The sequence below is a fragment of the Octopus bimaculoides genome, chromosome 12 (genome assembly GCF_046866305.1).
Source record: "Octopus bimaculoides isolate indiv1 chromosome 12, ASM4686630v1, whole genome shotgun sequence".
In the NCBI taxonomy this organism is placed as follows: domain Eukaryota; kingdom Metazoa; phylum Mollusca; class Cephalopoda; order Octopoda; family Octopodidae; genus Octopus; species Octopus bimaculoides.
This window is the reverse complement of record NC_142939.1, coordinates 58863984-58886709: the sequence shown is the minus strand read 5'-3', so window position 1 is coordinate 58886709 and position 22726 is coordinate 58863984. Positions and strand designations below refer to the sequence as shown.

The 22726-nt window shown below is 37.0% G+C and overlaps 1 protein-coding gene across 8 annotated transcripts in view; it reads right to left on the bottom strand.

Moving 5' to 3' along the window:
* The window catches only part of LOC106883605 (dynactin subunit 3), a 57699-nt gene that overhangs the window by 4819 nt on the left and 30154 nt on the right, over nucleotides 1-22726 (bottom strand). For 4 of the 8 annotated variants that reach the window (XM_089361100.1, XM_089361102.1, XM_089361103.1 and 1 more), the window contains 2 exons: nucleotides 16448-16531; nucleotides 13629-13646 (listed from right to left, as the gene is read on the bottom strand). In XM_089361100.1, the coding sequence (XP_089217226.1) occupies nucleotides 13629-13646; nucleotides 16448-16531 (102 nt within the window). The remainder of the gene's footprint in view (nucleotides 1-13628; nucleotides 13647-16447; nucleotides 16532-22726) is intronic. The other 4 variants (XM_089361101.1, XM_089361104.1, XM_089361105.1 and 1 more) reach the window with 1 other exon arrangement.

Genomic DNA, 22726 nt, shown 5'->3' with positions numbered 1-22726 from the left:
ATCCCCTGCCGGAGCCTCGTGGAGCTTTAGGTGTATTCGCTCAATAAACACTCACAACGCCCGGTCTGGGAATCGAAACCGCGATCCTATGATTGCGAGTCCACTGCCCTAACCACTAGGCCATTGCGCCTCCACGGTTCTCATCATATGACAGGCATAAAGTTGTGTTTGTGACCCAAACACTTAACTTTTCAATTGCTGGGTCCATCAAACTCTGAGTAACATGACCCTCTCAGGTCAGCCCTGATCAAACAGACATATGATCAATTCCATTTATATTCAGACATTGAATAGTGTACCTCTAAATACCATTTTCTTTCATCTTTTCTTTTTCAAAGACTCACTTGTGAATTAGAGAGATTTAGCTTCTATTTCTAGCAGACTGAGAAAAACTACGTAGAGACTCCAATACAGGATGGCATAGGTCACTGTTTTAAGAAGTGGCTGCACTAGAAAATGGACACCCCTTGCAAGGTTAAGTTCAATTCCTGCCAAAGAGAAAGTTACTAACAGCAGACGAGAGTCCTATTGAAGGGAATATTTGTCTGTTGCCTACTAAAAGCCAGAGATACTGGAGATAAGCACTGGGACCAGTTGACTCAAGAAGTCCATAATGGAAATGAAATATTCTGGACCAAGACCAATCAATTATATTTCCTTGTCCTAAAAAAAAAAAAAAAAAAAAAAAAAACAAGACACCCCATTGTGTCTCCTAGTCAATTAGCAATATCAAATATAGAAACAGAGAAACTAATTTCTGATTTAAAAAAAAATACAATTTAACGAACTAGAAAAGCAAAGAATAATAATAATAACAAATAAATAAATAAAAACAAATGTAAAATGCAAAGAAGAAAGAAAAACAAACAATCCAATGTCTTTCAATTAGATAAATAAGAATAGTTATATAAATAAGTGTGATTTGATTATTTATAAAACTGCAGACAGTAAACGTTGGTATTTGGTGAAGAAATCAATAGATAAATAACCATCAGAGTAACATCAAACAGAAGAAAGAGAATTTTTTGAAGAGAGAGAGAGAGAGAGGAAGAAAAGATAGAGAGAATAGAGGGAGAGAGGAAAGAGAGAGAGAGAGAGAGAGTCAAGTACTAAGAACGGAGCTATGAGTATGGGATCACTGAAACCAAAATAAAACAGGTCAAACAATTAAAAAAGAAGAAAAAAACTGGTTAAATTTAGTTCTAAAATAGACTAAATTTGTTCTCACATTCACATATGTACACCCACGTAAATGATCTCATCTTAATCTTGTTTCAGTCATTGGACTGTGGCCATACTGGGGCACCACCTCGAATACATTTAGTCTAACAAATTAATTCCAGTTTTTTTTTATTTTTAAGTATGGTACTTATTCTAATCAGTCGCTCTTGCAGAACAGCTAAACCATGGGGGACATAAACAAACTAACACCAGTTGTCAAGAGGTAGCAGGGACAAATAGAGAGAGAAACACACACAAGCGTTTGAAAGCACTGGATCCCATGGCAGTCTCTTCCACTTTGCCCTGACTCTTACGACCCTCCTAATTCGGCTCCCTTGCTCTCATTTCCACCCCCATCACCTTTAGCTATGTCCTTCTCAGTCTTTCCTTTTCCTCTACCTCCTTCCTTAGTCACTTCCATCACTCTTTTCACTTAGCCATCTCATCCCATTTCTCTTCACTGGTTCTATTTTCATGATCCTCTCCATAAAATGCAATCAAAGAGAGATATGGTAGCAGAAATGGTACAACCAACACAACAGACTAATTACTAAATGATGCCACCCCAATGGCTAGGCGACCAGGCCAACAGTCCTCCCTGATAGAAGGGGAACTAGAGCAACATGAAGCAAAGAGTTTTGCTCAAGAACAAAAGCACTGTCCAGTCAGGGAATTGAACCCACTCTCTAGTGATCATGAGTGTTACAGCCTCACCACCAGACCATGCGCCTTCACAGATGCTTATAACAGTCCCTCTTTTGGAATATTTAGTTTCATTTCTCTATGTTCTGCATTCAAATTCCACCAAAACAGACTTTACCTTTTATCAATATTATAAACATATAGGTGCTGGAGTGGCTGTGTGGTAAGTAGCTTGCTTACCAACCACATGGTTCCGGGTTCAGTCTCACTGCGTGGCACCTTGGGCAAGTGTCTTCTACTATAGCCTCAGGCCGACCAAAGCCTTGTGAGTGGATTTGGTAGATGGAAACTGAAAGAAGCCCGTCATATATATATGTATATGTATATATATGTGTGTGTGTGTTTGTCTCCTCAACATCACTTGACAACCGACGCTGGTGTGTTTACGTCCCTGTAACTTAGCGGTTCGGCAAAAGAGAGACCGATAGAATAAGTACTAGGCTTCCAAAGAATAAGTCCTGGGGTCGATCTGATCGACTAAAAAGCGGTGCTCCAGCATGGCCGCAGTCAAATGAGTGAAACAAGTAAAAGAGTAAAGAGTATCTGTGAAAGCGCATGGTCTGGTGGTTAGGCCGTTGCACTCATGATCACCAGAGAGTGGGTTCGATTCCTTGATTGGACAGTGCTTTGTGTTCTTGAGCAAAACACTTTGCTTTCACGTTGCTCTAGTCCCCCTTCTATCAGGGACCTGCTTGCCTAGCCAGTGGGGTGGCGTCATTTGAAGGCTAAAACAATGCAAAAAGCACATAGTGACCAGCAATGTGTAACAACATCTAATAGCCTGGTCGGTCATGTGGATAAGCATCTATAAATATAATATCAATGTATCCCTGTATGGACGAGACTATTGAATGTTGTTATACATTGCTGATCACAATGTGCTTCCTTATGCTATTGTAGCTTTCTAATAATGCCACCTCACTAGATAGGTGGGCAGGTGAACATTACCTCTGAATGGGATGCCAGTGTCTGTTGCAGGGTTACACAGATACAGTTGAGTGGACCGGAGCAATGTGAAATGAAGTGTTTTGCTCAAGAACACACTGCCAGTTTGGGAATTGAAACCATAATTTTGTGACCATGAGTGCAATGCCTAACCACCATGCCAAATACTTTCACATATGTATAGTATAAGTACCAGTAATATATTTAGGGGTAGACTTCTACAAAAAGTTCCATTGTATTTCAGATGGACTAATTACCAAATATATAAGCAACTGTATTAAGGTGTTGATTTACATAAATTATTTGTTTCAGTTGACGTCTAGCACTGATCAATTTTTTTGTCTTTCATTCCACAGAAACTATTGGTTTAAACACCAGTAATATATCAGGATCAATATTGTTAACAGAAAAAAATTGGCCTTGTGCTTTGGCAAAAGTAATCAATAAATTTATGAATAGCATTATTATTGATATATGATCTGGCACTTATGGTATTGAGAAGTTTGCTTTGTAACCATGCAACTCTGGTGTTGATTCCTCTGCATGACATCTTCAGCAAGTCTCAGCTTTTATAACCTTGGGTTGACCAATATTTTCTGAGAGGAATTAGGGAGACAAAAACTCTGCAGAAACCATCTTATATATACATACATATATATACATATATATATATATATATATATATATATATATATATATAATTATAAATATACAGGGATTAGCAATTGAGTTGCTTCTCCAACATACTGAAAATTTAGAAATAGCAGTCAAAGAACTACTGATTCCAAACTACTAGTTTTACCGATAAAGGTTTTTTTCATACTGAACTACTTGGCAAAATTGTTAATTATTAATTCTATTATTAATTGACGATTCTCTGCCCTTATTCTTGTATATATATATATATATATATATATATATATATATATGTATGTATGTATGTATGTATATATATAATAAGGGTAGAAAATTTAGAGAAATGTTCACACCAGTGATACAGAAACTCAAGTCTGAGGGTAACTACAAAAATATTTTTATTCTCATTTGCCTTTGAAATTGCTCTTATTTGTGGTTTGGGCTTCAACTGCCCTTTCTGCCTCTTTCGTGTATAAATACATAAATTGTTTATACACTATTATATATATACATATATAGATTTTTAAAAAAACGTGTGTGTGTAGGAGTGGCTGTGTGGTAAGTAGCTTGCTTTCGAACCACATGGTTCTGGGTTCAGTCCCACTGTGTGGCACCTTGGGCAAGTGTCGGGCCGACCAAAGCCTTGTGAGTGGATTTGGTAGACGGAAACTGAAAGAAGCCTGTCGTATAAATGTGTGTATATATATATATATATATATATATATATATATATATATATATGTATGTTTGTGTGTCTGTGTTTGTTTCCCCAACATTGCTTGACAACCGATGCTGGTGTGTCCCCCGTAAATTAGCGGTTCGGCAAAAGAGACCGATAGAATAAGTACTAGGGTTACGGGGTCGATTTGCTCGACTAAAGGCGGTGCTCCAGCATGGCCACAGTCAAATGACTGAAACAAGTAAAAGAGTAAAGAGTAAAAGAGTGTGTATATATGTATATGTATACACACACACACAAACAAACAATTTTTAAAATCTTTTACTTACCATGTGGTTGCAAAACAAGCTTCTTAACAACACACACACACACACACACACACACATATTTCATGCTCTCTACTCATACCCCTCCCACTGGCTATTTGGTATTGAAATCTTTCATTCACTCTCACCCTATTATCTACTCTTGGCTAGCCATCACTTTCTTAACCCATCCTCTCGAATGCTGGTGTCAATCTACTCTGTTAGGAAGGACATCCAGCTGTAGAAACCAAGCTAAAATGAAACATGAATGAGACATGGTCCCTTGACCTGACTAATCAAGGAGAGCAGAAATGACCAGTCCAAAACATGCCAACATGGAAAGTGGATGCAAAATGATGACCATTGATAGATGTATACATATATTCTTTTATTCTTTTACTTGTTTCAGTCGTTTGACTGCGGCCATGCCGGAGCACCGCCTTTAGTCGAATCAAATCGATCCCAGGACTTATTCTTTGGAAGCCTAGTACTTATTCTATCGGTCTCTTTTTGCCGAACCGCTAAGTTACGGGGACCTAAACACACCAGCATCGGTTGTCAAGCAATGTTGGGGGGACAAACACAGGTACACAACATATACACACATACATATATATATATACATATATACGACAGGCTTCTTTCAGTTTCTGTCTACCAAATCCACTCTCAAGGCTTTCTTTGGTTGGCCCGAGGCTATAGTAGAAGACACTTGCCCAAGGTGCCACACAGTGGGACTGAACCCAGAACCATGTGGTTGGTAAGCAAGCTACTTACCACACAGCCATTCCTGCGCCTATATGTTTATATCTTTCACCAAACTATAACAACAAAGAATATCTTTAGATCTTCAAATATGGTCCACCACCATCAGAATTATAATAAGTATTTGGCTTGTTAAAAAACCTCTAATTAACGATGCTATTATTTATAAAGTAGGATATAAAATTAATTATTTCACTGCTAAGTTTCATTTCGCAGTTGTGGCTGTTTCACGTCATCTATGTTAATAACATCACTGAGAAAGGCATGAATATCACAAAATCACATTTCTGCTATGATTATAATACTGTTGTATCTCATTAAGAAATCAATACATATGCTGTTGTTAATTAACTCAAGCTAACAACTGCCTTGTTTTATTTATTTATTTACTTAATTTGTAGGCTTGGTTTATTTCTCTTCATTCATAATGATTTTAAAATTAAATGAAATTTATAAAAAAAAAAAAACAGCCTCCGACGTTTTGACAGTTGGTTTCTTTAATGTTGTTGATGCAGAAAACAGAATCAACCACAACTAAAAGAATGACATCATCAAATTCAACAATGATGATGATGATGGTGGTGCTGGCGGTGACAATGATAATGATGATGATGATGGTGATGACGACAACTAATGATAATGATAATAGAGACCATGATGATGATGGTGGTGATGATGATGACAATGGAGGTGAAAATGATGATGATGTTGATGACAACAATAATGATAACAGTAGTGGAGGACTGTAATGATGATGATGATGATTGTAGTGTTAGTGACAATGATGATGGGTGGTGATGGTGATGATGCCACTAACAATAAGTCTAATAATAGGCGTAGGAGTGGCTGTGTGGTAAGTAGCTTGCTTACCAACCACATGGTCCCGGGTTCAGTCCCACTGCGTAGCACCTTGGGCAAGTGTCTTCTACTATAGCCTCGGGCCGACCAAAGCCTTGTGAGTGGATTTGGTAGATGGAAACTGAAAGAAGCCCGTTGTATATATGTATATATATATATATATATATGTGTGTATGTGTGTGTATGTGTTTGTGTTTGTCCCCCCAGCATCGCTTGACAACTGATGGCTGTGTGTTTATGTCCCCGTAACTTAGCAGTTCGGCAAAAGAGACTGATAGAATAAGTACTAGGCTTCTAAAGAATAAGTCCTGGGATCGATTTGATTCGACTAAAGGCGGTGCTCCAGCATGGCCACAGTCAAAAGACTGAAACAAGTAAAAGAGTAAAGGGAGTAATGACAATGATGATGGTGATGATGATGATGATGAAACAAGCTATGAAGTTATGTGAAAGACATTAAAGCCCAACAGAAGTTCGGGAGTTCACAACAACAACAATAGTGCTTGATGATAAAGCAGCATCATTCAATGACAAAACATTTCCATCTCAAGAAATGGATGGAGGAACTGAATGTAGCAATAATGCAGGGAAGCAATATCAATCACTTGCTCAGCAATAAACTAAATGAAGGGTCACAAAAAAAAAGAAACATAACTCTTTAGCTACAGATAGCTGACATTAAGCAAGGAACATTCAATTATGTGTTTTGGAAGGGTCAGTTTGCCAATAAATACACAAGCACTGGTTGTATTTCAATTCTTTTTATCATTATTGTTATCAGTTAACCAATTAACTAATCACTTGCTTGGTCAGTAAATCAGTTTATTTGGGTCCTTTTGTTGCAATCTATAATCTTATTAATGATGCGCTGTCAGCAGCTCTTTTTCTATGAAGAAGAACTGATGAAGGTGTGTCATCGTTAAGGTTGCTCACTGCAATGAAATGAACTCTAATTAACCAATTGATTAAATTGATTGACCAAACAAGTGATTCATTAATTGGTTAACAGTGTTTTTCACACTTCATTAGTAAAATGACCTTCCCAGGTACAACAACATCTGTTTCAACACAAGATTTTTACAAATCAAAAAGAAAACATTCAATCAGGAAAACACAGTTGATATGCTGAAGACAATAAAGAATAGAAATAATAATTCTGTGTGTGTGTGTGTGTGTGCATGAGCATGTGTTTATATACATGTGCGAGTGTATGTGTGTATGTAAAACACACACACAATGTCTTGTGCTTTGCAACAGAAAATGGTTTGATTGGTCAGTTTCACACAAATTGTCTAGAAGAATGCATGAACTATTTATTCAATTTAGTTGTGGCAAAGATTCTATATAATGGAATATGAGGAGCTTGGGGGAATTCCTTGTTTTTTCCAAAATTTTTGTTTCTGTTTTGATGCATAAATTTATAAATCTTCTTGGTATGGTTTCATAATGTTCAAGATTTCAACTGCATCTTCAATTCTGCTCCACAATTTTAAGCTTGTTGAGAGCCTAACACTCAAAATTGTTTCAGTGTATTAAAAGATTTCAATCATGGCTTTGAAAATTTTTGTTCCAGAGTTAAAAACATAACACCTGAACACATGTCTTGACAGGTAGGATATTATTATAAATAATTATTAAAAATAAATCATCACTGTTCTTTTCGTGCCCAGCGTCGCCTTTCTGGCACTTGTGCCCGTGGCATGTGTAAGGACTTTTGAGCGAGATCGTTGCCGGTGCCCTTGGACTGGCTCTTGTGTGGATGGCACGTAAAATACACCATTTTGAGCATGGCCGTTGCCAGTTCCGCCTGACTGGCCCTTGTGCTGGTGGCACGTAAAAGTACCCACTACACACTTGGAGTGGTTGGCGTTAGGAAGGGCATCCAGCTGTAGAAACTCTGCCAAATCAGATTGGGGCCTGGTGTAGCCATCTGGTTTCACCAGTCCTCAGTCAAATCGTCCAACCCATGCTAGCATGGAAAGCAGACGTTAAATGATGATGATGATGATGATATATATATATATTAAAACACAGAAAAAAAAAATGAAAATTATGAGTCACATCTAACCAAGGAAGTTACGTTAGTGCTGATCCATTTGTTAAAAGTTTAGTAGCTTGCCCTCTGTCTTGAGGTTTTCACTGAGTAACCTCAATAAAGACAACTTCCATTGGCTCAATTCATGTAGATGTACGTAGGTACTACAGGGAACTGCAATTCACTTGGGTAAGCACTGAAGGATTAAATATCAACTCTGTAGCATTCAGGTTATTCTATCAAATATAACACTAATTTATTCAAATTGTTTTGAATTAATCCTGCATTATCTTGTAGCCTTGAGATTTTGATGATAAGACTAACATTGTAATGTAGGTGTGAGAGGATGGATAAGGCCAGTTTGAACATAAAACAGAATATTTTGGCCAGGTATGTGGCTGGTTTAAATGCTAAAAGGTTAAATATCATGAATATTTCTTTAGTTTGAAATGGTAGGCTCAAATACGTTGTAGTCTGTTGGAGAAGAGGTAAATAGTTTAATCATTCAAGACATACCAAAAATAGTGACAATGATTCCTCTTCAAGGCAAAAGATTAATTAATTGATTAGTTATAATTGTGATCAAAACAACACAGTTTTAGTTATAAAAACAAGAAGTAACGGGACTTCTTCAAGGATCATACAAAACAACCAGACCTGCTGAGTAATTTTGTTAGATTTTAGTTTCCTGTTGATCTTTTCAAGGAACAACAACAACAGTAACAACAAAATATGTTAATTTGTTGTCAAATAATGTTACATAAATTGTGTTTTTTTAAAATTTTTTTTTTTAGAAAATATTCAAAACTTGCAAAAAAAATGTATTTTCAGATATAAACAGAAATATAGAAACATGAATGGTTTGACCAAATCTGAAATTTTAAAATTGAACTTTAAAAAGAAAAGAAAAAAGTAGATTGCCAATAAATAAAGAGTAAAATATGTAGGTCTCTCATATCTACCTCGTTATTTATTTATCATTAAGAATTGGGTAGAATGAAATAGTGTTTTTTTTTTTTTATATCATGTATGTATTTACTTAAACAGTGCAGTGAAAACACTCCAAGACAATATAAAGAGAAAAAGAAAATGGAATGAAGACACAACTGTACCAATTAAACAATAATGGGAAACAGATTTCAAACAACCAATTAGTTGAGTAAGAGACAGACTTATACCAAGAGAATCATTAAAGAAGTGTAGCATCATAGTGTAGTGGATATAGATATGTGTAAAGATAGGAGACAGATTTATACCAAGGTAGTACAGTAGAGAGGGTCCTGAACCAACATGGTGTAGCTGAGATGTATTGTACAAGAGAACTCTGTACTTCAACCTCCACAATAATGAAGTAATGATGTGTACACAGCTGTAAATATCGCCCGTGAGAGTAAACAAACCAACACACTGCAGATCTGTGCTAACATTGGATACACTGAACACCTTATTTATCTAGGGATACATCTGTCTAGAGAGGGAGAGGAAAAACTAAAGGGGAAGATGCTATCCAAGATGATGAACAATGGCTGGCTACATTTGGAAACTAAGAGGAGACAGAAGTTATACCAGCAATTAGTAAAAGAGTGAATTTGTGTGTGTGTGTGTGTGTGTGTGTGTGTGTGTGTGTGTGCACATGTATTTTCTTCCCTTCCTTGGGTCCTCAACTCCTGGTAGAATAGTAGGGGCACTGCTGTGACATACAGTGCCATGGCCACTTCCAAAACTTAACAGAGCCCCATCTTGTTCCATAACATCAGCATCATTATCATCAAGAGGAGCAACTAACAGCAGTAGTGGGCCATAGCAGGATTTGAACACTGAACAGAGAGAGCTGGAAGGAATACTGCTAGGCAATCTATCCAACATGCTAATGAGACAACCACCTTGTATGTGTGTATACTTGTGTGTGTGTAGCGGGTAGCATGGCTCAGTGGTTAGAGCTTTAGGCTTACAATCATGAGGTAGTGAGTTCGATTCCCAGACCAGGTTGAGTGTTGTGTTTTTAAGCAAGACACTTTATTTCATTTTGCTCCAGTTCACTCATCTGTAGAAATGAGTGGTGCCAAGCCAAACTGACCTTTGCCTTTCCCTTGGATAACACCAGTGGTGTGGAGAGAGTAGACTGGGGTATGCATGGATGACTGCTGGTCTTCCACAAACAACCTTGCCTGGATTCATGCCTCGGAGGGGAACTTTCTAGGTACAATCCGATGGTCATTCATGACTGAAGGGGGTCTTTACCCCTGTGTGTATGTGCATGTACAGGAACCCATAACCCACGGGTTCATTAGGTACCTCACTCATGTCAGTTTGACACAAAAAACATCCCTGTCCAAGCTACAGAATGAGATGAACTCAGCGCTGCTGTTACTTATATTGATATGGTGATTCAAACTTGTAGTGTCCATTTGCAGCTATGTGGACTGGTCCATCTGAGAGTCAGGTATTTTGGCTATATCAACATCACAGGAACCATTGGCAGTAAATAGTCACCAGCATCTCATGCAGTTATTAGCCTTGCTTCTTACCAACTTGGACGACCATCTCTCTCCCATCTTCTCTCATTCTCTCTCTCTCTGAAGTGTGTGACTTTAACGATGATTTTAGAGTACAACAGAGTAAGAAGAGTATGCAAAACATATAACAGAGTTTACTTATTCATTCATCTAGGCTTCACATTGCTGCTCCTCAGAGTTCCTAGTGAATTAATTAATTCATTCATTCATTCATTTATTTATTTATTTATGTGTGCATGTATATTTGTGTGTATTTATGTGTGTATGTATGTAAATACACACATTACTGTGTGCATCCAGCTTCCATGATACACACATTGATAAACTGCATCTCTGATTGTTTCAATGAGTGAGTAAAAGGGTTGGTTGCAGGAAAAGAACCCAGCTATGAAACACAATCCTAGGTAGTTTGGACATGTAGCTTTCAAACAATAACGAAGATATATAGATGTATATGTGTGTGCTCTTGAGTATGCATGTGTGGGTGTACAACTCAGTAAAGATGGAGCTACGAAACATCAACTGATGAAATGAGTAATGTGTGTGTGTGTGTGTGTATTTATTTGTACATGATGTTAGCAACAAGGTGACTGTAGAAGCATAATTCACACACTTAGCAACAGAGCAGAGAAGTGGAGTTCTATCTATATTTATATCTATAACCAGAGCAAGCAACACAGTAGACATATATTCGAGATATTGATTCGAAACACAAGTATATACTAATGATTAATTTAAATAGCAAACACAAAAGGAACAGAAAAACTTCACTAGTCAAATACGTACAAAACTTGATCAACAAAAATATTTGTAACACATGAAATGCTGCATCTTTCAAAGCCTTATCAGAGACTTAAACACAAATTTAGAAACAGAAGAATGTAAGGCAACACAAACAGCAGAAGACATGGGTTCTATTGTAATTACTATTCCCAAAGAGCAAATATTTTAATGAGGACTAAGCTATTATTCCTAGCAGATCAAGCTAACACATAGAGGCATCTTTGTTGATAACCCTTTACCATTCATATTATTCTATCAAAAGTAATACATTTTAATTCCCATTATTTTGAATTAATCATGCATTATCTTGTAGCTGTGACATTTTGATGAGGTAACTGTTAATTTTTAGAATGATAATGTAGAGTAGGTGTGAGAGGCCAGATCTGGCCAGTTTGAACATAAAACAGGTAGAACATTTTGGCTGGATATGGCCAGTTTAAATGCTAATGGGTTAACTGGCATTCCCAATTCAGGCTGCTGTTGAGCTGAATCAACTTTGTAGGGAACAAGGCAAATGGGCATGGCTCTCTGGACACTGACAATTTGGCATGGCTGACTGGACATTCAACCTGTTTCGGTGACAGTACTTTATGATTTCAAACAATATAATAATATTCTTCCATACTCTATAACACTTAGCAAAGTCCAAAATCACATCAAGGTTGTGAAGATAAAATTTTAAGATTGTAAACTTTCCTCTAGCACCCTAGCCGTACACTTCTTCCATTCATAGTTGATCATCTAGAATCTAGATCATTACCCCCAAAAACTAGACATTAAACACTATTCAAGTTCTTTTTGCATTGCCATTTTAGATGCCAAGTTTATGTGGAGGTCAATTTTAACTCTCATCCTTCTGGGCTTGATGATACAAGTAGCAGTCAAATACTGTTGATTGATTTAATCAACTTTAACCACCTTTTCTATAAATTTTATGACATATAAAGGATCCACATCATGTTCTACCCAACTCTAATCTTGAACAGAAAAGAAAACAAAAACAAAAAACAAAACAATCTGAGCTTATCTCAACTTGCCACCATAAGCCAAAGGTTTTGCTGTTTAACTTCAAGGAAGAATTATCTTCTGATGTTTGATGACAAAGAATATCAACATCATCAACTACATGACCAACATCTTTTTTTTTGAAGCATCGTCTTCGAATGTTGAGCTTCATGGAGGTGATGACAGGTGACCAAGACCTTGACGATATGCTGTGATTGAGAAGACTTGTCAAACCAGGTGAAATCATAGTAGTGACCATTGCTAGTGTCATGTAAATGGTACCCATTATACTCTCGGAGTGGTTGGCATTAAGAAGAGCATCCAGCCATAGAAACCATGCCAAATCAAACTGGGACCAGGTGCAGCTCTCCAGCTTAGGAGTTCCAATCAAATCATCCAACTCATGCCAGCATGGAAGGCGAACATTAAATGATGACGATGATCTTAAATACTGTTTTATTATTTTAGATGTCTTGATGAATGTGAATAACGAGGAAACAATACTGCTTACCTAAGAGCCTTTAGTATTACGGTAGCTAAAACATGAAGCACAATATACTTCTAGGATTATATTTAGGAACTGTTTTGGAGATTCAATAAATGGCATGCAATTGTACTGGAACACACAACACACTCTCAGCTGAAGCCGCATCACATGCAAGCTAATATATATATATATATAATATTAATATATATGATATACATACATACATATATATATATATATATATATATATATATATATATATATATAATATTAATATACAGGAGTAGGCAAAAGTAGAAATACAGTTGCTTAATATCAATGGAATGTTCTTTACATTCTTATCCAAAAAAAGAAATAGAGAAACGAAAAGAACATTCTATTCATTTTAAGCAACTGCCTACCTACCTTTGTCCACCCCTATATATATCATATATATATATATATATATATATATACACATATATATTATATATATACATATATATATATTATATTATATTATATTATATATATATATATATATATATATATATATATATATATATATATATATATATATGTACATAGGTCGGATAGATAGAGGGGAAAGTAGTAATGGTAGTAAAAGGATTGTTATTTAACTGTAGCTGTTCACTGGTGATGGTGAAGCATTTAACAGTAAGCAGTTGAATTATGTGCATTTGGGACTTACATGAAAAGTATGGAGCTCCTGTATGAGTAAATAAAAGAAACAGACATTTATTCATGGATATTCAGTTGGGGCATCCAACAAGTGAATCAAAAAACCTTCCTTTAAATGAACGTCTCCTTCATCAGCAACAAGAACAACATTAGCAGCAGCAACAACAACAACAGTAATACTAAATTGGCATGTTTCTTAAAACAACGTTGGACTGGAAACTAAAAAAAAATTCCACAGCATGTATGAATGAATGTAGGTATGCATATGCATGTGTGTTATACATACATACATACGCATACTCACATATATACATACATAAATATATACAAACAAACATATATATATGTTGCTGGTAGGTTCTGTTATTGCAAAGCTTCTGAAACAGAACAAAACTGGACATTCTATAATAATAATAATAATAATAATAATAATGAGCTGAGAGTAGTAACTGAAAGAGAGCCAATCCATATAATTACACAGAAACAATTCCTAACTACATGTAATACAAGGTAACAGGAAATAGGAACAGTGTGGGGGAACAGAGAATATATAAGCTAAATGTATAAAGTAGCATTTATAAAAAAAGATAATAATAATAATAACAATAATTTCTATAGTTAGAGAAACAAAGGAATGTGAGTGAAGCCACACCACTCATTAATGATGTGATATTAGGTAAAGTTTGAAGGAATGTGAAGGGACAGAAATTTTTGACATTATAGGTAATGTAGACTTACAGCACTAATCAGTCATTGTAAATTTATGCTGATGATAAGGATAATAATAATAATAATCCTTTCTACTAAAGGCACAAGACCTGAAATTTTGGGGTGGCGTGGGGGTGAGGTGGGGACTAGTCGATTACATAGACCCCCTCCCCCCCAGTGTTTCACTGGTACTTAATTTATCGACCCCCAAAAAGGATGAAAGGCAAAGTCCACCTCGGCAGAATTTGAACTCAAAACGTAGCGACAGGTGAAATACTGCTTAGCATTTTCAGTGTGCTAATGATTTTGCCAACTCACCACCTAACTACTACTACTACTACTACTACTACTACTCATCATCATCATCATCGTCGTTTAACGTCTGCTTTCCATGCTAGCATCGGTTGGACAATTTGACTGAGGATTGGTGAAACCAGATGGCTACACCAGATGGCTACACCAGATGGCTACACCAGATGGCTACACCAGGCTCCAATCTGATTTGGCAGAGTTTCTACAGCTGGATGCCCTTCCTAACGCCAACCACTCAGAGAGTGTAGTGGGTGCTTTTACGTGTCACCCGCACGAAGGCCAGTCAGGCTGTACTGGCAACGCCCACGCTCAAGATGGTGTATTTTATGTGCCACCTGCTAATAATAATAATAATAATAATAATAATAATAGTAATAATAATAATGATAATAATACAAGGTGTATAGCTCAGAGAGTAGGGAGTCTCCCCAGATCGAGATGCTTTCTCTCTGCATTGAAAATGCCACAGATCCAGTACTAAGGACATACGATTAGAATGTCCCAAGAGGGAATTGCAGAACAGATTCTTGAAGCCAAGCTAACTGGCAAGAGACCAAGAATTAAGATGGTTGGATAACAACCATGGTCTCATTGGTCATGTTTGAGAAACCAGCTGGAAAGTCCTAATAGTGGTTGCTGCTGATAGGATACTACGGAGGAAGTGCTTAGCCTCCCAGGAATAATGGATAGAGAGAAAATGCATGGATAGATGGATACTAAAAATTCTTTCTAATTTTGGCACAAGGCCAGCAATTTTGAGGGGAGGGGGAAGTCAATTACATTGATTCCACTACTTGACTGCCACAAGGCCAGCAATTTTCGAGGGGAGGGATTAGTCGATACCATCAACCACAGTATTTGACCAAGACTTTATTTTACTGACCCTCAAAAAGGTGAAAGGCAAAGTTGACCTCGATGGGATTCGAACTCAGAGCTTGGACAAATGAGCTTGAACAAATGCTGCAAAGCATTTTGTCTGATACTCTAACAATTCTCCCAGCTTGCTGCTTTACGGTTTCAAAATCTGGAACAAGAACAGCAATTTTAGTGGGAAGGACTTAGTCTATTAATCTCACCCCAAGTGCTCAACTGGAACCTAAATTACCCACCACACTCTGTACAATGGTTGGTGTTAGGAAGGGCATCCGACCATAGAAGCCAAGCAAATATGGAGCATACAACTGAAATGTGATCCTCCAAGCTATCAAGGAGGGTAGAAGAATTGGATCACGACAACATATCTAACCCATAGCTGTATGGATGTAAATTAACGATGATACTGATGATGATGATGATTGTGCTTATACATCCAAATGCTTTCTAAGCAAGTCATAGGTTGTTCTTGTTGACTTATTCTTCAAGTGAAAGTGTAGCCAATACTATTCACCAACCTTTGTATGGCACTACTAATAACCACAGAAAAATTTAATTAAATGTAATTTTAAATTTATTTTTTATATCACTAAAATTAGTTTCTATAAATACAATTCTTTTGTAAAGCAATATTTTGCCTGCAGTCTATAACACATACACACACACACATTAATCATCATTTTGTTATATGCACACTTACAAAATTGTTTAGTTAAAACAGTTACTGAACTATACGAGTTGTAAAGTCATAAGTTCAAATCCATTGCAGGTATTTCAATGGGTAAATTTACTGGAGTCATTACATTGGGTCTTGGACAGCAACATTTAAATTTGATACCTCACAACTCACCTTGTTAAATGTAAAACAAACAAACAAACAAGAAACAGTTCTTATATTTTGTTTTACCATTCAGGAGTAGAAGAATATTCACCAACCTTTTACATGTTCACTGCTAATTATAGGCTCTAGCTCTTTAAGTGTTTGCATTGTTGAAGCTGTCTGCATTATGAAATCCTCTTCTGAAAAATAAATTCATGAAATGATATAAAAAAAAAAAAAGTAATATCATATACAAAATCACAGATCTAATATAATAAAATGCACCCCAAAACCATAGTGTTGGTGCTTAGACTCATTGCCATTTACAACGAGGGTAGCCCTTGATCAAATTGATTTACGATGAAAAACATTCTGACCATGATAAATCTCTACTTTTGCCAGGACACCAGGTAACATTCCCAGATGATTTGGTGGAACCTATTCTTGATAGCAGCTAAGTATCTTGAAGCAATGTAGCATTAAATATTTTTCCCACCAACACAGATGGCAATTCTCTTTTGATCAGAGGCCTCTACTTGATTGGTATCAACCTGGGATTAAATAATAAAGCAAAGATTTTTTTTCTCTAAAACTGGAATATGAAAAAGGAAGGCAACAAAGGTGAGAAATTTCAATGATCTTACTCAACAACCAGTCCAGTTACGTAAGCTGTGGTTGTTGTTTCTTTAACCCTAGGTCAGTGAGCCCACATCGATTAGACACATAATCATCAGACATTGTTTTTTTTTAGAAGTCTGAAGGACTACAGTATGTAATGTGTCCTTTTCCTGGTTGTGACTGTGTGGTAGAGAAGTTTGCTTCCCAACCATAGAGCTTTGGGTTCAGTCCCACTGCACAGTACCTCGGGCAAGTGTATTCTACTATAGTCCCAAGCTGGATCAAAGCCATGTGAATAGGTTTGGTACACAGAAAGTAAAAAAAGCCTGTTGTGTGTGCTTGTGTGTGTGTGTGTGTGTGTGTGTGTGTGTGTGTGCGCACACTTGTGTTTTGTTGCCTTGACATATCATCATCAACATCATCATCTAATGTCTGTTTTCCATGTTGGCATGAGTTGGACAGCTGGACAGGAACTGACAGGACCAGGGGCCGCACCAGGTTTCATTGTCTGTTTTGGCATGGTTTGAACAGCTTGATGCCCTTCCTAATGCCAACCTCTTTGCAGAGTGTACTGGGTGCTTTTCACATGGCACCATCACCAGTGCTTTTTATGTAGCACCAGCATCACAGTCACAGAAACTGTATCGTTCATTTCCAAAGTTCTGCAAGAAAATGTCAGTTCATAGGGAAATAACTTTCTTGCTTAGAAACAGGTGAAGGTTGGGAACAGGAAGAGGACGCAGTTGTAAAAAATTTGCCTCAGTAAACTCCATCTGACCCATGCAAGCATGGAGAAGTAGACATTAAAATGATAATGGTAATGAAAATGTTATCTGAACGAGTTTAAGCTGCATTTGCTAACATGTTGAGCGACCAAGCAAAAGTTTCTCATCAGCCTAAATTGTAACATATATTCCGAAGTATAATCACTCTTAAGATAATGAAATTATAAACAACATATGGATAATGTCAACAAAATAATCAAAGCATATAAGAACAGAGATTGTTGCTGTAAACAATTGTTGTTGTTGTTGTTGCTGTATGTTTTTTAATTAATAAAGTATTTATTTATCCTATACATTAATTGAAAATACACCAGGGTTTAATTATAGTTCAAAGATGTTGTACAGCTAATCACATGCCTTGTTATCTCCAACGTGGCACACATTTTCTCGTCAGGTCGACTGGCAGGAATGTAAAAGTGTTGGACGAAATGCCCAGCAGAAATTTGTACCGACTCTTTTATGTTCTGAGTTCAAATCCTGCCAAGGTCAACTTTGCCTTCCTTCCTTCCTTCCTTCTATCCTCTCAGAGTTGCTAAAATAAAGCACCAGTTAAATGTGGAAGGGTGGGCTCTATGTAATCCAACTAATCACTCGCCTGAATAGAACTGGCCTTGTATTTATACTAGAAACAACTACAAGTCCTGCCGCCACCACCACTTCTACAACTGCTATAGCTTACAATTTTGATTATTAAAACAGTCGTGTTTTTTTGTAAACAAACAATGGGTGTTAAGTAACTTTATATCTTGTAACAGTATTTGCGCTTTTCTACTTTTCCTTTCTTTTAACTGCATTTTACGCAGATTTTAATATTCCCCACACCTTAATAATAATAATAATAATAATAATAATAATAATAATAATAACAATAATAAGAGTTTCAATGTATGTGAGAGATTTGGTTACTATTTCTGGCAGATGTAATTACACAGAGATGCCATCACAGGTTCACTTTCTAGAGAAATTGTTAAGTCAGGTGTTTTCTAGCCAAACAGTTAAGAAGTTTGTTTTTGCAGTCATGAGGAGCCAAGTTCAAGCCCACTGTATGGCACCCTGGCCAAGTAGCTTTTTCTTTTTAACAATAGTTATAGGTGCAGGCATGGCTGTATGGTAAGACACTTGTTTCCCAATTACATTGTTCTAGGTTCATTCCCACTGTGTGGCACCTTGGGCAAGTGTCTTCTGCCTACAGCCTCAGGCCAACAAAAAGCCTTGTGAGTGGATTTGGGAGACAGAAGCTGAAAAGAAGCCCATCGAATATATATATATATATATATATATATATATATATATATATATATATATATATATATATAGTGAGAATTTACAAAAAAAAAAAACAACAAAAGACAAAGATAGGTGAGTAAACAACAAACAGATGTATTAGTTTAATGCTTGGGAAGTGAGAAAGTCTTTAATGTTTCAAGCCTATGCTCTTTGACAGAAAGGAACACAGAAATAAACAGGGAGTGAAAATAGAAAAAGGTTTAGCAGCTTGTGATCTATCTATCTATCTATCTATATATATATATATGGGAGAATATACGAAAAAAAACAACAATAGACGAGGACAGGTGGTGTAAACAACAAAAGGATGTATTAGTATGACGCTCGGGAATACGGAAAGTCTTTTACGTTTCGAGCTACGCTCTTCAACAGAAAGAATACGGAGAAAACAAGGAGAAAAACATGGAGAAAAAAAAATTGAATGGTGTTTGGTCAACGATCTATCATGTAATTGTTAAAGAGGACAACAAACATCTCAAGTCATATACATCATTATCATTGGAAAAAATTCAAAGTCTTACAGCTTTTTCCGGGATATCCCAGAGTATGGGTTATTCCATCTTCAGAGACAAATAGGGAAAATGAGAAGGGTATATATTAATGGAATGACAATATACAGGAAGGGAGTAAAGATGGAATATACCATACTCTGGGATATCCCAGAAACAGCTGTAAGACTGTGAATTTTTTCCAATAATAATATGACCTGAAATGTTTGTCTTGCCTTAATGTTTGTTGTCCTCTTTAACAATTATATATCCGCTATATTGGAAGTCTACAATGGCTCCATAACTACTGTCTTGGCTATAACCTTGGAGCCCTAGTAATCCGTTACAGCACTTACCTAGCATACCTAATCGTTTAGATCACTTGTGAACTAAACCCCCAAAGGAAAAAGACAAAAAAACAACAACAATGTGAGGACGTGATACAGATTGTGTTACTAGAGGCTCGGGAAAGGAAAGAAAGAGAATATGATGTTTCGAGCGGAGCTCTTCGTCGGAAACAAAGAAAGTCCAAAGAAGGGAAAAACGGAGGGAGAAAAAAATCGCCACCGATATCCACGACGTTACATGCAAACATGGACAAATGGATGTTGAAAAACAATGATGATGATTAAATATTCTTTTTATTCTATTTTTTTAAAGATGTTTGATTATGATTTGAAGAAATTTAGCTGCTCTACCTAACTGCTTAAGTAATCATGAAGAGGTTGGGTCTTGTTCATTTCGACAATGCTGCACTAGAAACAACCAGGTTTGAACTCATGAGTGTCGTGTCAGCAGGATGAGAGTTAAACCGCACTTCTATTAACATATTACAAACAAAGAAATCAAAAGAAATTATTAATCTGTCCGACCTGTTGAGACTGATTAAATAAAATCAATACAGTAATCAGCATTGATTTCTCAACAGCAATCAAGCTTGTATCAACACACACACACACACAAATGATACACACAGTATACACACACATATCTACTCAATAAATATTCCTTTACTAACTTCAGTTACTGGACTGTGGCTACGCTGGAGGACGGCCTTAAAAAACGAAAAAATCAGCCGACTGGTAAGAGTGGGATTTGAACACACACCACCTGAAAGACTGTATGTCATTATTTTCACCATCATCATTGTATTTATATCTGACTCTCCATGTTGGCATGGGTTGTATGGGATTTATTAAGATAGTAGGAGATAGTAGGCGTAGGAGTGGCTGTGTGGTAAGTAGCTCGCTTACCAACCACGTGGTTCCGGGTTCAGTCCCACTGCATGCCACCTTGGGCAAGTGTCTTCTACTATAGCGTCGGGCTGACCAAAGCCTTGTGAGTGGATTTGGTAGACGGAAACCGAAAGAAGCCCGTTGTATATATGTATATATATATATATATATGTATATATATATATATATATGTATGTGTGTGTATATGTTTGTGTGTCTGTGTTTGTCCCCCCACCATCGCTTGACAACCGATGCTGGTGTGTTTACGTCCCCGTAACTTAGCAGTTCGGCAAAAAGAGAACAATAGAATAAGTACTAGGCTTACAAAGAATAAGTCCTGGGGTCGATTTGCTCAACTAAAGGCGGTGCTCCAGCATGGCCGCAGTCAAACGACTGAAACAAGTAAAAGAGATTAAAAAAAAAAGAGAGTATAGTGTTTTGGGGATGGATGGATGGATGGATGGTTGGATGGTTGGTCTTCTTGACACCCACCCTTTTAGTTGAATCCTCCATCAGGCAAGGATTTGGTAAGCTTATCTTAAAAAAATCAAGAATCTTTCCTCTCCTGGATCATCATCTGACTCTGGAATCTCTTCCCTGCAGCTATTGATCTGCACCAGTTTCAATGGAAAATTAACAGCATCAAGCGCACTAGTCTGCTAAGTTCATTGACACTGTTCTTTCCGCCATGCTCAATAAAAAATTTTTTTAAAAAAACACCAGCAGTTATAATTCCAAGATGCCATCATCATACTTCTTCACTCTATCCTGTCCATCTCTCTCACTCTCTCCTGTCCATCTCTCTCACTCTCTCCTGTCCATCTCTCTCACTCTCTCCTGTCCATCTCTCTCACTCTCTCCTGTCCATCTCTCTCACTCTCTCCTACATATTCTTTTATTCTTTTCCTTGCTTCAGTCATTTCACTGCGGCCATGCTGGAGCACCACCTTAAAGGGTTTTTCAGTGCGAAGAAGTCGACCCCGAGACCTATTCTTTGTAAGCCTTGTACTTATTCTATCAGTCTCTTAGGCTGAACCACTAAGTTACAGGGATATAGTAACACCAATATCGGTCGTCAAGAGATGATGGCGGTGGGGGATAAACACAGATACACAAGCACATACATACATATACGACAGGCTTCTTTCAGCTTCTGTCGACCAAATTCACTCACAAGGCTTTGGTTGGCCCACGGTTATAGTAGAAGACACTTGCCCAAGGTGACATGCAGTGGGACTGAACCTGGAACCATGTGGTTGGGAAGCAAGCTTCTTACCACACAGTCACACGTGCACCTGTATCTCGACAGTTACCTTGTCAACTGTCACATTTGAAATATTTTACATGACATGAATTCTAAATCTTACAATTCCAAGTATTTATAAGCTTCAAACTGCTCTATAATTACACAAACTTGTGCATAAAGTTTATAATATCCTTATCTCATATTGGAAAGAGGTAACCTGAAACCAGAAGTAATGACTTCATTTTTAATTGGTGCTCATATTTTGTATTTCAAGTACATTTTTTAATATTGTTCTGTGACTGAGTGAGTGTGTGTGCATGAGAGAGAGAGAGAGAGAGAGAGAGAGAGAGAGAGAGAGAGAGAGAGAGAGAAAGAGAGAAGGCACATGGCTTGGTTTGGGTGTCATACTCACAATCGTAAGATTGTGGTTTCAATTCCTGGACCAGGTGATGCATTGTACTCTTGGGCAAAACCCCCTATTTCAGGTTGCTCCAGTCCACTTAGCAGGCAAAAATGAATAACTCTGTGAAAGACTGGTGTTCTGTCCAGGGGTTAGGGAATATATAAGCCACAAAATATGGGAAATTGCCTTCATGAGCCTATGGCTTGAGAAGGATCTTTGATTCTTTTGATATTTATACATACTTATATATAGACATATACATGTATATCTGAACAAACACATATACACATAGATGCATACATCTGCACATTTACACACACACACACACACACA